This window comes from Magallana gigas, chromosome 4 (genome assembly GCF_963853765.1).
Source record: "Magallana gigas chromosome 4, xbMagGiga1.1, whole genome shotgun sequence".
Classification (NCBI taxonomy): Eukaryota; Metazoa; Mollusca; class Bivalvia; order Ostreida; family Ostreidae; genus Magallana; species Magallana gigas.
In genome coordinates, this window is record NC_088856.1 from 29,929,862 (window position 1) to 29,949,748 (window position 19,887).

At 35.5% G+C, this 19,887-nt stretch overlaps 1 protein-coding gene across 1 annotated transcript; it reads right to left on the minus strand.

Annotated features, from left to right (window-relative positions):
• Positions 1-595: 595 nt before the first annotated feature.
• LOC105318795 (transient receptor potential cation channel subfamily M member 3) lies at positions 596-19,419 on the minus strand. Its single transcript, XM_066081971.1, has 26 exons — positions 18,920-19,419; positions 16,747-16,826; positions 16,119-16,278; positions 14,945-15,161; positions 13,820-13,947; positions 12,928-13,096; positions 12,660-12,828; positions 12,342-12,465; positions 11,582-11,651; positions 10,939-11,039; positions 10,404-10,541; positions 9,978-10,028; positions 9,744-9,875; positions 9,171-9,359; positions 8,841-8,938; positions 8,376-8,604; positions 7,504-7,683; positions 6,973-7,068; positions 6,410-6,589; positions 4,772-4,900; positions 3,826-4,074; positions 3,126-3,300; positions 2,330-2,456; positions 1,861-2,051; positions 1,147-1,279; positions 596-910 (listed from the first exon to the last, which is right to left on the minus strand). Exons 1-26 carry the CDS (start codon positions 19,085-19,087, stop codon positions 718-720), a joined length of 3,876 nt encoding a protein of 1,291 aa, XP_065938043.1. The 5' UTR covers positions 19,088-19,419; the 3' UTR covers positions 596-717.
• Between the last annotated feature and the right edge of the window lie 468 nt (positions 19,420-19,887).

Below are 19,887 nucleotides of genomic sequence, written 5' to 3' on the forward strand. Positions count from 1 at the left end.
TATTTTATGTTTGTATATAAATGCATGTAGTTTTATATTGATTTTTCTTCCGTTTACCACTGAAATAAAAGGTGACTGCGCTTGGTTTTATAATAGCTCAGCGCCGTAGATTTCTTGTGCTTCTTAATTATAACCTATTTAAACTTTCGGGTGCAGAACCACATATTTTTACTGGTAATTTGTAAACCCATTCCCTGAAAAGGACTCAATCATTTTAAATTTACCTATAAATCTTACTATTTTACTGTATGCATGACTGATTTATACAAGAGGATAGATGTACATGTATTGATGCGATGGTATTACGTTTTTGTAAATACATGTATTTCACATGCACTGTTCATAATTTTGCTCATAACAGTGTGTTGGCTTTCATGTAGTAAAACTAATGAACAGTTCTAAAATGAACAATTAACTGTCAAAGAATGTAAATATATATTTATTTTTTTCAATATTGAAATTAAACAAAAAATAAATTCATCTTTATAGGAGGAAACGAAAACAAAGTCGAAAGATTTACAATAACGTTAAGTTCTCTGTAGTGTAAATTATAAAATAAACCTTGCGAAAAGATTGCTTTTTTAACCTTTACCAATATATTCAACATATATCACAAACGGTACACAGAAAGATTCACAAGACAATGAATTTATAAAAGTCTTGATAAGTTCAAAGCAATCAATATCATCACAATTGCTATGGTGCACAAATCGGTTGCTATTGCCGAGAAGGGCTCTGCGCAAACTCGTCAAAACCCGGAACCATGTGCCCCATCAGTTTCACGATTTCGTGATTTTTGAGAAATATTTCTTCCAGTTTGCTAACACCTTGGTCCGCTAACTGCAAGGTGTGTCTGAATGATTTCTCCTGTACAGTTACATCATCCATTTGAGCTGATATCTCCGTCACTCTAAAAAAAAAAAAATCGGAGAAATTTTTTAGCCATAAATTATTGTAGATTTTGTTGGTAACCCTTTATCAAAGAACATATTTGCAACAGAAATTTATCTTTTAAAAATTATTTCTAAGGAAAATGGTATATTTTCTAACATTTTTATAAAAGTCAACATAAAAATAGACAAATTTGGAAAAAACCGAAGATAAAATGATTCCAAAATTCCAACAAAATTTTAAGGAGAGACCCACCTTTCGGAGATGGCTGAGATGCGTTTGTTTGCAGACGTTTGTAGCTTGTTTTCTTTGTGTCTCACATAGTCCTCAAGGCACTGTAACTCAAACTCGTGAAGTTTGTCCTTTTCTTCATCTGTCAAATAGATTTCTGTGCGAGAAAAAAAAACCCAGAACGAAATTAATGATAAAGAAAAAATAAATGCAAATGCGGGGAAGGGGGGGGGGTAACATTCGATGTTTTTTAATTTAATTACGTCATTCCTTTTTTTGCATACATATTTGGATGACGTAATAAAAAGAACGATATATCGTCTGTTATTGGTCCCTGTGCCTCTACTGTCACTTATTTTATTGGAGCGATGAATATTGATAAAACTAGTTTTAAAAAATGAACCTATTTTAAACTTCATTTTTACATAAAAACATTTTGTTCTTTAACAGATCACCATTAACTTAATAAGAATGGTTGTGAACTGATGCAAGTTGTTTTAAACAATTTCACAAAATATTTCGTATTATTGTTAATATTCCACAATTTGATACAAACTAATAAAAACCATGACGGTTTTAACGTCACGCTTTAGAAATATCTGTGACATACATGTAAAATACATTCGCGTTCTCCATTGGTGTTATTTCGCAAGAATCTCGTAAATCGCGAATATAATAGAATAACCAATCATCCTGTAAAATTTCTTATCTACAGTGAAACAACTACAATATACTTACTCAGTCCATGATCACAAAAGTCCTCCCTGCCGCGACATTTCCAGATGAGGTATTTGATGCCCTGGTAGATCAAACTGAACACAGCTAGTGGCGGGGGCAGCAATGACGACAGTTTGTACTTCAGTATCACGTTGTACCGCTGGTATTTCCAGATCTCCCTCACTCTCGGAATAACCCTTATACATGTTGCGCTAAAACAGTAAAGATACAATTAGATGTATGTAAAGTTAATCAATGTTTTTATGGGATGGAAAAAAAATGAGAGTTCTGAAGAAGAAAAAAAAAGCAAACCATTTTTGGCAAATTTCAATTGCAATGTATGGGAAGTACAAGAATTTAAAGCAAATTGAAAAAAAATTAATACTAACACATAATACACCAAGCGTTTACTATAATTGTTTAGCTTGTTTTGCAAGTATATATACTAAATTGATACTGAGAGTACATTTTATTTTTTGGAATGACTTACTTGAATCTAGCGATGAGTAGGTTAACCAGGAGGATGAAGATAACGAGAAGGAAGACAAACATCGCCAGGGGAGATACCCAGGAGCCGTATGTACAGCCGCCGGGGTAATTATCAATATCAGTACAGGCTGTAAATTAAAACAGAACAGACACACTGTAGCATACTGCAAAAGTAGTTTTTTACGCGTGGGGGGGGGGGGGGGGGGGGATTTACACTATAGTTACACAAGCTAAAAAACAGCGGGAAGTGCCCCCGCGCGTACGGCAATTTTTTAAAAAAAACTTTGGTGAAATCACGCATCAGCGAATTCAATACGCACGCGTATTGTTTAACTAAAGAAAACGCGAACTTAACCACCAGCGTAAATAGTCACTTTTACAGTAAAGTGTATAAATTTATAGCTAAGCGAATCGATTCATATATAAGCTGTAAAATATAGCTGGCAAAATATACGTGTACTCATACAGCTAAGCAGATACGATATAATTTTTCTACACCGGCTGTAATATAGTCAGGGTATTTACAGTCAAAAGTATAAAATACATTTGCTCTACAGGCCGTAGATTAACGAGAAAACACCATGTCGTCATGTTGGAAAATGCAAAAAAAAAATATTTTGACCAAAATCAACTTGATCAGTCGAAAATAAGAAAAATATTAATTAAAGTACCAGCTCTAATAAATAGAAACATCGTAATGTGTGTTTGAATATAAAAAAAAATGACTAAAATTGATCGAATAATTGAATTGATTATTAATGAGAGAATCAAAGAAAGAAAAAAAATCAATATCTTACTGTCAATCTCCTCCTTGAAAATTTCTCCGTATATCATCCAGTAGGGGTAGAAGAAAACGGAGCGCAGCATGAACCAGGACCACTCCTCGTTCTGGAAGTGGACCGCCTGGCGGATAACTCCAAAGCAGGCAGTCACAATGAACATGATGATGGAGAAGTATGACATGTGCTTCAGCTGAAAGTGAAAGTAAACCTAGGTACGACATGTGCTTCAGCTCAAAGTGAAAGTAAACCTAAGTACGATATGTGCTTCAGCTGAAAGTGAAAGTAAACCAAGTACGATGTGTGCTTTAGCTGAAAGTGAAAGTAAACCTAAATTTATTCGCGCTAACTTTACTTTTGCGATTGATATACACGTAACAAGCTTGTGGTGAACGTCTAATGATGAGCGGCGACAAATGTTTGCAACTTTAGGGAAATTGAACATTCTTGATTACAAGAAATTTTCTTGCACGCTAATATATTTTCTTATGCATGTATTCACACTGCATACGCGTAAATTTACTGAAACTTCAAGGGTTAGGATACTTAGTGTAAAATCATAACACCAATGCAAATTACTGTTACTGGCGTAGACTTATCATACACTGTACGTATTAAATAACGTTTTATTTCAAGCAAAATTGAAATTGATAAGTACCGACCTTAAAAATCAAATACCTCTGAGACCAAAAAAAAAATATCACACCCACACACTTACCAATTTCCCGATGATCTTGGAATAAGCTCCTAGAGCTTTATTAACGGACAAAATTCCCAGGATCCTTATGTAGAAGAACACAATGTTCAACGTATACACAATCCGTGAAGCGTTCAGGGTGGAGGGGTTGAACCTTAAGATGACCCCGATGGTAAACCAAACGATGGCTACCGCGTCCCACAGGTTCCAGTAAAAACTGGCGAACACTCGCAGTTTTATCTTCAGTGGACCAGGGACTAATACTGCCAACTGAAAATAAAGGCAAGTCTGCATGTCATGAATGCTCAATCGCAACTTCTCAGGCTTTTCCGGCTGGCTCGGTAAAAACACTTTTTATCCGAGCCTGTCGGAATATCCAAAGAAGTTGCGATTGATGATTGCTGAGAATTTCGAATTACGAAGTGAGCGCATAAAATGTTTGTCAATGTGTCCACGCGTATATAATTCGTGCTAAAGGTGTGGATTTGAAATATACCTGTATATTATGAAATATGTTTAAATGGGTTTTTATAATGGGTTTATGAATCATTTACATGTAGTTACATTGGACTATTTCTTTTTGAGATTTTTTTTCAAACAACGTTACAGTTCGAGAATAAAGTGCAGATACGTCTATTATATATTGCATAGTTACATGTATGTAGAGAGCTAGATTTTAGAATTACTGTTGAGAATTATAATAATTATACGAAAAGATCTGAAACAGCAATTATAATTTGAATGCAGAATGTGACGTCACCGGTCAACAGTCTTTTTTGACAGTCAATTTTAACAGTTCCAATCTAACAGTTCCAGTCCAACAGTCAAAATGCTGGACTTTTTTTTCGTATAGAGTTATATAGTAACTGTTTTACAGGGGTATAACAATGTCTTTTAAATAACATCAGAAGATCAGAAACCTAAACCCTATATTTTTGATGACTGGAAATAAGTGAGCAGTTCCTACCTCCCAACATTTCTCGGCCGCAAAAGAGACAAGGTAGGCCATCACAAAGATCTCGGGCCATGCAGGTGTCGGCAACGTTCTAACGAGAACGGTATAGCTAAACGCCACCAAGAAAGCGATATACGTTATCTGTAAGATGCAAACAAGTTAAATTCAAATAAGATTTTTTTTTCAAAATTCACCAAAAATTTGGTGAAGAAATATATTATATATGATATGATATATGATAAATAGAATAGAACAAAACTAAAAATTCACACGCACAAAGGATATACATGTAATTCTATATATCGAATTTTGTTTCTTACTATTACACAAAACATATATTATTCTATATAAATGGGTTCATCAAGAAATTTATTCCGACAAGTTAATATATCATTGTTCAAAAACCATTTAGGTTATTTTTATAATAAACCTGTCTCATTTTATAATACCTGTCCATCACACCCCCTTATAACATGTAAGTCAACGCCGTAATCTCATGGTTACAAGAATAGAATTCCAGGGTCCCCCGCCGGTCAAGCAGTATACTAGTATCGAGTCTATCGACCAAGGCTGATTTAGGAACTTGACCAAGGTATTAGTGGTATAAACATTTGGTATAAATTTAATGAAAATCCGTTAAAATTTGTAGGCATGAGAGTGCTTACAAGGTCAATTTTTCGATAAAATGGAGTCATGATTGTGGTCAAAGTCCCATAACGCCAACATAAAGTATCGACTAACGCTAATTTTCGAACTTGACCAAGGTAATAGTGGTATAAACATTTGGTATAAATTTAATGAAAATCCGTCAAAATTTGTAGGCATGAGAGTGCTTACAAGGTCAATTTTTGGATAAAACAGAGTCATGATTGTGGTCAAAGTCCCATAACGCCAACAAAAAGTATCGACTAACGCTGATTTTCGAACTTGACCAAGGTAATAGTGGTATAAACATTTGGTATAAATTTAATGAAAATCCGTCAAAATTTGTAGGCATGAGAGCGCTTACAAGGTCAATTTTTGGATAAAACGGAGTCATTACTGCGGTCAAAGTCCCATAACGCCAACAAAAAGTATCGACTAATGCTGATTTTCGAACTTGACCAAGGTTATAGTGGTATAAACATTTGGTATAAATTTAATGAAAATCCGTCAAAATTTGTAGGCATGAGAGCGCTTACAAGGTCAATTTTTGGATAAAACGGAGTCATTACTGCGGTCAAAGTCCCATAACTCCAACAAAAAGGATCGACCAATGCTGATTTTCGAACTTGACCAAGGTTATAGTGGTATAAACATTTGGTATAAATATAATGAAAATCCGTCAAAATTTGTAGGCATGAGAGCGCTTACAAAAAAGTGTGACGGACGGACGCACGGACACACGGACGCACGGACCCACAGACACACGGACCCACGGACACACGGACCCACGGACACACGGACCCACGGACACACGGACGGACGGACGCCCGGCATTTCTATGTCCCCGCTCCGCGTTGCGGCGGGGGACAAAAATCTGTTACCAAAAGGCAGAATTTTAGAGAACTATTGTTGAAGCTTAAAACACCCGTCAAATCTTACATGACTGGCCCTTTATTTAACCTTAAATTGTCAGAGATGGATATTTTTTACAAGCAATTCACTTACCAAGTAAAACCAGAATTTAGTAATGGGAGCGGTGTAGAATTTGTGAGTCATTTTGGTGAGTTTGAGGGGCTTTTTAAGGTGGACCGAAACGTTACAACCCCGCTGTTTCTCGTTGGCGATCTTCTGTAGTGACTTTAGTTCCTGGCGACTGAGCCTTCTCTGGTTGTCAATGTGCATGCTCTGATAAAAATAATCATGAAACATTTGATTTCTTAAAGAGTGAAATCTCTCTCTCTCTCTCTCTCTCTCTCTCTCTCTCTCTCTCTCTCTCTCTCTCTCTCTCTCATTTTTTAAGGAAGCTGGATGTGGTTGGTCAACAATTTACCTTTCAGATGTATCTTGATATCTAGATAAGATTGATATTTGGCCATTACCTATCTTGTTAAGTAAAAACTAATTTCTAAATATTTCAGCTTTAAAATTTCAATATATTTTTTCAATATCTTTACACAAATTTAATTTTTTTTTCTCTCAAGGAGAATAATATAGCCTAAAAATGACCAAAACCTTTTAGCCCCCTAAATTACAGAAAACATCTCTTTTTACAGCAATTAATAGCGTACCATTGATCGGATCATGGGCGGTTTCTGTCCAGCTTTCAGTGCATCGCTCAGTTTGGGCATAGAGCTGGATGTTGCCAGAGTTCTCACTGGTGAAGCCTGCAATAGGATATTTTTATTTTCATTGCAATCATTTTTTTTAATTCTTCGAGCATTTATACAATGCCCGACTGTACGTTGTCAAAGTGCTAACTGAGTGCTTCGAGAATAAAAGTGAGACGCAAAACAGTTTCGTTATAATCGTACTTGAAAAAAATATATACCCCAATCCTGATACAAGCATCGATACATTTCATCTCCTATATTATACATTATAATGTAGATGGGATAAACTTTTCATATTTAAGAAAACATGTAAATAACGTTACATACTTTTGGTAAACTAAACCTGTTTTTCTAGCTTATATCTGCTGTATGCATGCTATCATCCAGATCATAACTAGTTTATACCTGCTATATGCTGTCATCATCCAGATCATTACTAGTGTATACCTGCTGTATGCTGTCATCATCCAGATCATAACTAGTTTATACCTGCTGTATGCTGTCATCATCCAGATCATAGCTATCGTTCTCCTCATTTTCATCGCTGTCTTCATCTTCCACAGTGTCTTCCAGGTGCTCTTCCGCTGTCTGAGGCATGAACTTGAGCTGTTTTTTCGACTTATAATCCAACATTGCCAAAAACGGAGGGAACAAGATGCCTGCAATCACCTAAAAATAAAATGAATGGAAACGTTTTTAAATTATTTAATTGGGAATGACTGGATTTCGTTTAATTCACATCTATCTATCTATCTATCTATCTATCTATCTATCTATCTATCTATCTATCTATCTATCTATCTATCTATCTATCATGATAGTCAATCCACTGCAATCATGAAAATGTTAAACAGTTCGGCGATTATTCGTATAATAAAGTACTAAATTAAGTATTGCAATTTTGATAATAATTATGATAAACAAAAATATAAAAACGTAAAAAAAGAGTAGTTTAACAAGAGCTTGGACTTTGGTCAGTACTTGTCACTCTTCAATTTGATGAAGGCGAGGTTTATTTATCGTAAACTGGCCAGTCATTGAAAATGGCTAATAGATATGAAGACACTGAACGCAACGACACTTGTCCAATTTTATTCAGGGCTGTACATTTCAGTAGAAACAACATCAATTTCACTCAATAGTGCAGACTTTTGAGCTAAAAAAAACCCAAGATTTTTACGGACTATGAATATTGATGAACTTGATTGGCGAATCAGAAAGAAGATGATTACTCAATATTTGACAGCTTCTTTTGATGAACTAACTATAGATATTTACATCCCATCGAAAGTCCAAGCTCTTGTTAAAATGGTTCTAAAGTAAAACCGATTTTTATACTATTTTTTATAAAAAATGGTTACTTTAATACTGCTGTTTTTCCTTGTCTGCAGACCTCCCATCCAAATATCATTGATGAGGTTCTGGCAGCAGTTATGAGCGACGAAGTCATAATGCATGACGTCAACTGCCAAAGTGATGCAGGTCGCGTTCGAAAAGTTTATCAAGTCATCAGTGAGGAGTTGCTGGGTATAGTCGACATCGATATGGTAGCAGTGACCCAGAAATTCAAGGGCCAGCTTCATAAACTCTCTAAATTCAAAAGAATTCAAACCTTTCAGAAAAAAAACTAACAAACATTTCAAGAATGTATATATCACCAAATTGCCAGTATCAATCCACAAAAACAGCAGAAAAAATGGAGTTGGCCAAACAATTTGGCGAACCCAATTCTCTAAAAATCGTCAAATTTTACATCAACTACAATGATATAACCCATTTTAAGAATAGAGGAATAGCACCACAAAGAATGAAAAAAATGTCCTTACTGTGCGTTTTCCATTAAATGTCCCGAGATGCCGCTTTCTAACACGTCGGCGTCTGCTTCCTGGGCCATTCTTTTGTACAGATTGGAAGCAACCAGGGCCTAACAAACAAAGCAATAATCAGAAAGCATTTATAGGCTAAAAAGTTTCACGAATCAAAATTAAAGATGAAATCCTTACTTATCCTTAACACACTTCGCCGACTTTTAAACTCTACGTAAGGATTGTAAGGGAGTCCCCACCCAACCCCCTATATTTCAAACTGATTAAATTCATGATCACATAGTAAAGACCATACCAAAAATTACCCCAATATTCCTTGCATGCGCCTACCTTAGCCATTGCCCCTTCGCCTTGTTGCCACATAAACAGCGCCATCTGTTGACGGTTCATAAGCACCGCCCACAGCATGAGGTCATGGAAAGGGTACTGGAATAAATTACAGCTGGCCATGTCACTCAAATAAGACGTCTGCTTCATCATCGACTTTCTGCTAGTGGTTGTGCTGCTACTGCTAGAACTCTGTTTATAAACCAAAAGTGTAAAGTCATTCATAAATGCATGGAAGGATGTTGTTGCTTTTAATGACGGTGAATGGTCAACGAAACCCATCAATTCGACCATAACATTTTTCAAAATGATAGTTTTGGCCATACACTGTTATCTAGTAAAGAAAACTTCCAAAATATTTTAGCTTTAGAATTTGAGCATCTTTTCATACAAAGTTCTTCATTTCCAGGAGATTAATTTGGTCTAAAAATGACCACTCTTAAGGGTTGAAATTTTCCAGGTAAAATGGCATGATGCAGTTAAGTGTTGTGTGATACATGTAACTTTAAAAATATTCAAAAAATATATCTGCCTAGTATAAGATTTTTGAGCTATAAAGAATTGAAAAACACTCACAATTCTTCGCATCGCAACGTATTTCTGACGGAATTCTTTCTGAGAATACATGGATTTGAAGGCCCCGCCCATCAAGCTGTCAATTATAAGTCCAATGTCCAGTAAAGTGTACCGATAGTTTGGAAAAAGGTTCTGTAAAAAATAAATTGTTGAAATTAAGAGGTGAAGTTAACATGAACCATTTTAAAATCAGAATTGAGTATAACTTTTTAGCTAGCTATATACATGTAGTACCTTTCGTAATCCTTTGATAAAATATCGGACAGGGTTAAACTGGCACTGTGGCTGTTGAAAAATACATAATATAAAATTTACAGGCTAAAGAGTAAAGTTTCATAGCATTACATAGTAGTTGGAAAAGAACTGCATGTACATACATGTATGATTAACAATTTTTCGTTGAAATAAACAAAATCTATAGTTTAACTTCTTTACATAAAATTTACAATTTGATATTTTGTACACGTAAGTTTATTCCTTTTTAGATCTAAATGATTGACCAAACACCAATTTAGATTAAACAGTCCAGAAAAAAATTCAATTAGAACAAATGTACAGAAGTTTTGAGGCGTATACTTCTTCCATATAAATTATGCCTTACTGGTTTTCTTAATGTTGGATAAGTAACCAGACTTACGTTGATGTTGTAACCAGACTTACGTTGATGTTGTAGAGTTCCTCCAGTCTATTGACCGTTAGAAACGAGTGCAGGCTGACGCCAGTCTCCAGTAACAGCTTCACGAAGTCCACTTTGTCGTTGATGAGAGCCTCCATCATAACCGACTCCAGGGGCTCGTTCTAAAGACAGACACTGGGGTGGTTAGTTCTTTTATTAACAATAAATGTCGCAAAGACAAGGTGGGGGAGTCTAGAAGAAAGTATTGAAAGCCAATCGGGGTTTTCTTTACTTTTTTGTAGCAGTAAAGAGATATTCAAATTAACATGGAAGAAGAAGAAGAAGAAGAAGAAGAAGAAGAAGAAGAAGAATGCAAAAGGAAACAGAGAAGAAAAAGAGGAAGAAGAAGACAGAAAGAAATGTAAAGAAAGAAAGAATGAAAGAAATTAAAAGAAAGAATGAATGAAAGAAGAAAGAAAGAAAGAGCATTCTTGGGAGAAATAATGCGTTGGGAATGTACACATATTTTTTGTCTGTTAAAATTGACAGAGTTACATGTAGTTGCGGTGAAATCCTTACTATTTGACCATTTTCTCTATCCAAGATGTAATCCTGCGCTAGGTCAACCCTGTCCCACATCAAAGCGAGGCGCAACTGCTCGGATATACTACTGCATGTCCCTGAAACAAACCACATACTTACAAATCACATCCACAATGCAAGTATTATTTTTATTGCATGTACTAGTACATGGTATTTGATAATAAATTGAAGGGATAATAATTTTGAGGTTTTTTTCTTTTTTTTAAGTTTTATCTTTTTCGAGTTTGTATATCAAAATTTGATATGTTCAGAAGGGACTCGATCACTTCGCTTTCCCCGCCTCCTTCTTAATCGCTGTGTTAACTTAAAGAACCATTTTAACAAGACCTTGAACTTTCAGTAGGACGTAACAATCTATTTCTTGCGTCAAAACAAGTTAAAAATGACACTGGTTTCAAGTGAATTATACACAGATTGCAGAGTCTTAGCTCAAAAGCCAGACGAATCTTGTTGATTTCAAAGAGCCATAGCTGAGTGGCTAGCAATGAAATTGATATGCCCACGTCACATTGCTGTTTGACACAACTACCAAAAGTCCAAGCTCTTGTTAAAATGGTTATAATATGATGTTACTATTAGTGACTAAAGTGGGTATCAATGCAAAGATGAAGATATTTACCTTTTAATATTGATGTCAGAATCAACATATCCAATTCTTGATTTTCGTCTGCGAGGTTTACAACTGTTATCTGAAACAGAAACCCAAAGACTATAAATTAAGTCAACCCCCGAACACACAAGTCATTTCTTAATTTGCCGCCGTGATGTTGAGAAATCAATCAAGAATTTTAACACTGTAATAGCTAAACCCGTGTTGCTGTAGTATACCCGAGTTCCGAAATTTGGATTGACTAAACATTAATTGGAAAAATTTCTTCTTGCAACCTGTTAAACCTGTTACCCAAAAAACCCTCCGCCCTTTGATGACTATATATTTTCGTCAAAAAAATACACCGTATATCATTGGTTTTAAAATTCTTTAGAAGATTTTAAATCAGGCACTTTCAAATATACAACAATTAGAATTAATCCGTTAAGGGAGTCGGGTTGGACGATGATTCAGAGGAAATTAGGCAATACACACTGTGACAATTACTAGTATACTGGAATTTTTTTAATCATTGCAGGAAACACTATTGACCCGAAGATAGAAATATCGGCATTGCACTCAGCCTGCGGCGTCGGGCAATATTTAAGCTCTCATGCTAAGTCACTGTAAAAAATACTTGTATAATGGTATTTTTTAATCATTGCAGGAAACACTATTGACCTGAAGATAGAAATATCGGAATAATGTTTTTTATTGCCCTAAGACTACGGCATCGGGCAATATTTAAACTCTCATGCTAAGTCATTAACGTTAACAGTGTACAACTTACCAGATTTTTCCTCTGTAGGCACACGGTGATTTCCAGACATAGCTCCTTTGCTTGCTCCTCGGTACACGTGAACGTGTCTTGTATAGCATCCACTAGAATTACCTTCAATCTGTCTGGAAGTTTTCTGTAAAAACCAAATTATTTTTAAGAGTTACTTCCCTTATGATACAAATTATTTTAAATTTCTTTCTCAGTACATGGATGAATATTGTAAGTTAATAGTTGACAATTTTTTCTTTTGATCTAAATATTTTATGAAGTGTTTAAATTTGTGTTTAATTTCAAGTTTGTCAATAAAACACAAAAGGGTGGATTTACCCGTCTTTTGTTGCGTTTTGGTATGCAAATGAGATGAGGTCTGCGGCACGCCCACTTCCTGCGCAGACGATGACAGGAACTGGTGGTTTGTCTGTGACGTATTCTAACACCGCCCTGATTGTGTTCATTCCGCCCTCTAGCACCACACAAACCATAGGAATATTGATTCCTAGTTTAGGAGGAAAAAATAAAATTTAATTTTCTACAGTTTGATAAAGAACGATCAAAAGTGTTCAAACGTTGTTGTACATGTACTGTCTTTATCTACCTTTTGAAACTTTTTGCTGATATAGATGGCGCTCGATTCTTCTACGGAAGATAACTTCCGCCCCGTATTCTCCTTCCGTCCCGTTATCAGCCAACAGGAAGTAGGCGTGGTGACTGTCGAGAGTCGACTGGACGTAAGCTGTCTTTCCGTGGTGATGTGAACACGTGATCTTAAGAAATGAAAGAAAAAACAAAACATAATTAGAACATTGGACTTGTACATCTGGAACATCTTCCAAAAAACATTGATTTGAATACCCCCCCCCCCCTTTACACACATAGAAAAACAGATATTTAGGAAACATAATGTACTCTTTCCATCAATCTTGATACACTGTGCACGTTCTGCTAACACAACTTATTTCTTCATTAAAAACATTTTCCTCTTACAAAGGTTTAACTGCCACAGCTACCGTTTCCGTAAATTTGAATGCTATTAATATTTACAAGTGAAGAACAGTTGAAGTCAGTGTCAAGATAAAAGTCCAAGATTTCCTACATGTATTTGACATGATCTTTTTTTTTAACCCGAAAAAATTGGAAACGACTTCTTGATGAGATCTTACTATTGAAAAAAAAACCCTGACATATTTATCAACTGAAAGCTTTTAGAACTACTTATACATTTTACCGTTTACTTATCATCCGCTGTTTTCACCTTTTCATCGAGTCTTTGCATTGCAAAATCCCCGTAATGTTTGTAAAATGGAAAAAGAGGCAACAGAGGAAAAGGTTATTAAACAGAACTATTGGACCTCTTTGCCTTTTTTGAGAATGTATGTGCAGATGCATGGACACAAGAGTTTTTAATTATAAATACCGCAATATTAAGCAAACAAGTTATGGAAACAGGCACTTTTATAGAGTTGCCATAGTTTATATTGTGGGCATACATTTCTGCCGACGAGTTGTTCCTTGTTTGCCAACACGCCCCACGGCACCACGCCAATAGTGACCAGCTTCCGTTTGAACTGTTTAGATCGGCCCTCTCCAAAGGCGGCACTGACATGCCTGGTCACACCTAGATCAACATATCAATAGAAAGTAGAGAGTTATCAGTCATTTCAATGATTTTTTTATTCTCCAGTGCAACTGTGCGCGGATCTAGAAAGTGAGTAGGCGAATCGGGGGGGGGGGGGGGGGGGGGTGAATCAGGGAGGTCCAACCATCCCCAGAGGTATATTCCAAATAAGTAATTTTAAAAATTAACAAAGTAAAGTTTCCGAAAAATGGCATTGGAACTCGAACTCCTCTTCTCCCTTCCCCCGAAAAAAACCTGGATCCGCTCATTACAAAGTAAAAGTAAATAATATCTAATTTTGATATTGTTAAATGGATAACTGCTGATTTTTCAAAAATTTTCTTTACATTAATTTTTGAGACACGATCATACAGAGTTCTCCTCTTTTGAACCTATTATAACCGCCCGATGACGACCACACAAACAATTGAATATTTAAATTTTCTTTAGGAACTCTGAATAAATATTTTATCACCGCTATATCGGTTCATTAAGCAGGCACGAAGAATCAGGGGGGGGGGGGCACTTTTTCTCGCAGCAATAATTTTTTTTAATTTTACGTATAAAAAATTGAATTATCATGGAGGTGGCCCCCACTTTTTTGGGAGAATGTAAAAATGCTATAAAAATAAGGGAATCATGAGTGAAATTGAAGTTATAGATATACTACCCCCCCCCCCCTTCCCCAACAGATTAGGATTTTGAAGATTTTGGAAAAATCCAAAATTCCCTTTTTTTTTCTTTTCTTTTTTTTTTTTGCTTGTCAAGATTTTTTGGATGAGTCTGCCCCCACTTTAAAAAACGATGCAACGTGTCTAGATCTGTTAAGTAAATAAGTTAATTTCAGTTTCCTAAAATCCGTCGTATATATAAAATTTTACATTACCACGCAAAACTTATGCGCAATGAAAGCTAGCCCATGTCAGCCCATGCATTAAACATTTTACCGCGTTGGTATTGTGGGTCTATAAATAGGCCTTTATGGCCACAAACTCACCTGTTTTGACCCCGCTGGTAAAGACCCAGGCCCCTGTTGTCTTGGCAAACTTGACCAGGCCTTTTCGGAATGAGCGTTTCATTTTTGGTGACAGATCGAAATTCGCCATGCCCCCATGCATAGTTATGATGAGGTTTGGTAGGTCCAGTCCCCACTGCTTTTGGAGAAGTTTTAAAACCGCCTCCGATTTTGTGTCTATTGTAGACATCCTAACGTACTGGGGAAAGAAAAACGAGAAAAGATTAGACGCCATAGGGAATGCATGGAATTTACTATTTCATGGTGTGCTCTCTCTCTCTCTCTCTCTCTCTCTCTCTCTCTCTCTCTCTCTCTCTCTCTCTCTCTCTCTCTCTCTCTCTCTCTCGTCCGATATTAAACAAGAAACATGAGAAAATGGACTTGCGACGAAAAACAAAACTGCGCAAAAGTCACTTGCTACGAAAAAAATTACCTGTAAAAAAAACTTTTGTGATATTTTTGCCAGGTCATAGTTACCATTTTTGTCAAATTCAGCAAAAGCGAGAAGCGTCAAAAAAATGAATAGCAACGAGAAATCAGAATCTTTCTCAAATCCACTCGCTCGTTAATTATAGTTGGTAAATAATGATCAAAAACATTTTGACTCATTTTCAAATTTACTGCGAATATTTGTTGGGTTTTTTTTTTAAAACCTAGCTTTGATTTTCTAATATGATTTTTTGGTACCTCATGTGAATTGTAAAAAGAAATATTTTGGTTTATGTAATGTGTCTTGGTTGTTTTATCAACAGTGGATGTGTTATGATATAACACGTACATGTATCATTATGTTGCTTTGTTTTAAAATTATTTCATGTTCGTAATATAATCCATGTATATTGTGTGACTGCTATGGCTTACAAACGTGTAGCGCTGCATGATCTTAAGTCATGTCATCTATTAGCAACGCAAATATTAATATTAATATTTTTCTAAAAATTAAATGCTTTCAAAAATATAGTCATAAAGTTCCCATTAAGTCATCATGTTGTAAAATGGGACGGGACCTTTTACGCTTGTGTGGCTTTATAAAATTCAACATTTCTATTAATTATATATAATCCATTAATCATCTGCACACTTTCGTATTTTAGTTTCTATAAACACGCGTCATAAATCGTGACTTTTTCCCGTTTTCATCCGGTGTCCATTTTACCTGGGCCTTCGTGGGGTGATTGGTGCCCTGGAACTCAATGGTTCCAAAAGCATCAGTCGGGGCATGCGCGGTGTGTAACCCTGGCAACCAACTCTCGTTAGAGGACGCTACTTCATCGATGTCGTCGCCATGCCAATGGGCCGGTCGTCCACAGCAACACCTAAAACATTAAAATAAAAACCTCAATGGTATCAGCTTTTACTCTTATCTTGTATACTGTAACATTGTTTACCTTCTAACCCACGTATTTAGGGTAAAAAAAAATCTATATATTTTATTCAAATGTTTTTCTGTAAATCAAAATATATATATAAGTGAAAAACCAAGAGAAATGTTACCATAATTATAATAATTTACTGTTATTTGGGTATTTTTTGGCAAAATATTTTCAGTTTACATGAAAATTACATTAAACATGGATATTTGAAAAGCTTTGTATCAGCGCACCGTAAAGGTAAGTGTAAGTAAAACTTTTAAGAACCCTGATCACATTCTATGAAGAGCCGAATTTTATAGAGCATTATTTAGAGAATAGCAAAAATACGCAAATCTATAGTACTTATTGATTTGTGTGTGAAATTTCAAATATAAATGAATAATGAAATAAATAAATATATAAATGAATTACCTGTCGGGGTCCTCTGTATCCGGAATAAAATATGTGCATTCCCGCTTGTAAAATGTTTTCTCTATCCATGACGTTTCTTTCTGGAAAAAAAAACCCAACACGTCCAAATGTAAGTGATTTTTCTACATAGTTTCTCAAAAAATGCTTCTTTTTGTGAGTCATGCTGGATAAGAAGGTAGTGACATTGTAGAAAATTGCTTACGCGGGTTATGCAATTTTTTCTGCAATGAATGCTACCTTCATAACAAAAGGAATCATAAAAAAACATTCATTGTTTATATTTACATTTTTTAACAAATCAAAAAATTAATCGAAAAAAGTAAGTGTAATAAAAATCAACTCAATTATTGTTTATGTACATCAGTACGTTAGATAAAAAAAACCCAGCCAAATCGTCTTCTATAGGAATTTGAGTCTGAACTCAGTATGACTATTTCGTGCTAGGCATGCCTGCAACCCCCCCCCCCCCCCCACACACACACACACACACTAATTGGTCCACAATAATTTTTCTATAATTTACATATCAAAAAAAATAAACATCGAGTTGCCCCCCCCCCCCCCCCCCCACCGGTCCAACTTTCATGGGACCATGTTGAAAATAAGGGAGTAAGCTGTGAAATTGAAGATATGTGAAGGTATTTGCACAGCTGAGAACTGAATAAATATGAAAACTTGTTATCTGTGTATTTTTTGCTTTGGTTGGAGCAGAACTCACGATTTTTATGCGTGGAATATTATAATATTATGAAATTCATAATAATGCCCGGTAGCAAAATGTTGATTGTTTAAAATCAAATTTGTATATGACAATTGCCATGTTAAATTTTTTGATTTTTTAGAACCAGCTTTTGAGCTCATGCATGGATCAACAGTAAAAAATTTAAGACTTTATAGTGTTATAAGACAACAACTCATCTAAATAATATCATAATGAATTACTCATGATAACTATATGAAAAAGTACGTATGTAACACTTTAAAATACATCTATTACATGACTATATTATACTTTTTTATAACACTGAATTTACAAGTTAAGGAAACATTATCAAACTCGGTCCTCTAAATATAATTTTAAGGCAGTGTGCGAGTACAGAAGACAATCTTATTTGACAGGTTGTCACGTTAATTGCAATGTTAATTTCGACAAATGCGCCTCGGGCTGAAATGCAATGTACACGTGCTTCCTGTGCAAATGCAATTACAAAACAAGCGAACATCGGTATTGAAAGTTACACTGTTAGCGAATAAGAACACTTCATTTTGAATTAATTAAAATAGCAGTTGATAAGTCATATAAAAATCTTTTCAATATCACACCCCCTCCAAAACATTAATAAAAGTCAACTGTATGTCAATTCATAATAATTTATTGTTCAATACCTGTTTTGAATTTATAAATGAGTGCAATGTTTGCATCTTTTATTTTATTCAAAACGTACAAAATTTGCACCTAAAATTGTAATAAAAGCCCTCTGTACACAATTATTTGTCACGAATCAGCAATTCTTAGGACGAACTGTCTTTTAGTTTATCTATGTACATCTTTTTAATGAGATGCTTTCTTAATAATTTTTGGTCCACGTTTAGAGAAAGTTCATCACATCAAGTTTTTTTCTCCCGTAATAAACTGCCGCCTGGGTTCATTTTTCAGTGGCGTTGTCGGTGTGCTTATAAAGAGCCTGATGTTGTACGTTGAAAACAAGCTGTCGTGTCACCTGTCTTGATGACAGGTAGAAAGATTTACCTCTGTCTGGTTAACCATGTTTGGAGGGCTTAATTTTATTTTTCAATTTAATTTACAGGTGTTCTTTATACAAGTGTATCAAATTTTCTCTTTGAAAATATGTGTACATGCATGATGAGGATGTGCTGTAGTGGATAAATGAGGAATGGGGGGGGGGGCAGAGAGAGAGAGAGAGAGAGAGAGAGAGAGAGAGAGAGAGAGAGAGAGAGAGAGAGAGAGAGAGAGTTCATTCTAACAAATGTCATTTCAATATTAAATCAAAAATAATTTATCATAATGCACCAAATAAGTCAAGATAACAGTATAATTTAATGCCTGCATAATGCATAATTGACCAGTTTTCAGCGCTGAGAGTGAGAAGGGGGGGGGGGGGGGTAACCGGTGGAATGAGAGTTTATTGTAATTGAAGTTTATATAATTTACCTTTTCTTCGGAAACAACACTATTTCGAAGATTGCGTAATCCATCCCATAAAGATGTAAAGCTGGAAAAACTGCCTGAACTAGGTGATACATGTAGGGGCAAGGAACTCCGTACCCCGGGGCTCGGCTCCATGCTTACCGTTGGGCTTAAATCCCTCATTGGAAACATTTTGATTTATTTCACTATAGTAATTCCCTTTATCTAATTTTTCCCTTGATATCCGGTTAGAAAAAAATTACACACACTTCATTGGTATCACACAATTTTTTTTCCCAAAAGAGAACATTTTAATCCGTCAAGGAATAATTTCACATTTGATAAATGAAAAAAAAATATATTCCTTTCGTGTCGTATGTTTCCGTTTTGGTAATGTACAGTATAAGCAAACTGTACGTATTGTGTATAAATTTTCAGACCCCAGACAGATAAAAATTGCGCACTATGTCTTCGCACGTCATTTACAAGAGGATCTTTGTTGTTTCAAGGTATGGAACAGGCCGTAAAAAAACGCACAGAGCAAGACGCGGAGGGGACAGGTGTCAATCAAAATCAGCTGATGTCCTTGTCAGCTGTTCGTAGACTTCTTTTAGAAGGCTTATTGCATTTTAAATTAATTATCTTATTCGAGAACAGAACTAGCTGTTGCTCACCGATCAGAAAGATTTCGAACCTTATAACAAATATATGTGAAATGCTTTTATAGTTAAAAACTAAAAATTGCATGAGGAGATTCCTACAGAATATAAAAGAAGAAATCTGACCATGCGCGGAGCGAGACAATTTTCTCCGGAGAAAGGGGGGGGGGGGTCGGTCCAAGGTTTTAAGGTTTTCTTCTGTTTGCCGGGGGGGGGGGGGGGGGTCCGAGGCTTGTTTTGTATTTCCAAAGGGAGGTCTAAATACCCCTTTCCTCTTGAAGTGCTTCTGTGAACCCTTTGTAAGCGGGTTTTAACAAGACAGTAAAGATTATA

What these genes read in the sequence shown, in the direction of transcription:
- LOC105318795 (XM_066081971.1), bottom strand. Translation starts at nt 19,087, where the DNA reads ATGTTTCCAATGAGGGATTTAAGCCCAACGGTAAGCATGGAGCCGAGC. An exon ending in GTGTTGTTTCCGAAGAAAAG is followed by an intron (nt 16,827 to 18,919) that starts GTAAATTATATA and finishes TTTTTTTTCCAG; the next exon opens with AAAGAAACGTCATGGATAGA. An exon ending in CGCCCATGATCCGATCAATG is followed by an intron (nt 6,590 to 6,972) that starts GTACGCTATTAA and finishes TATTTTTATCAG; the next exon opens with AGCATGCACATTGACAACCA.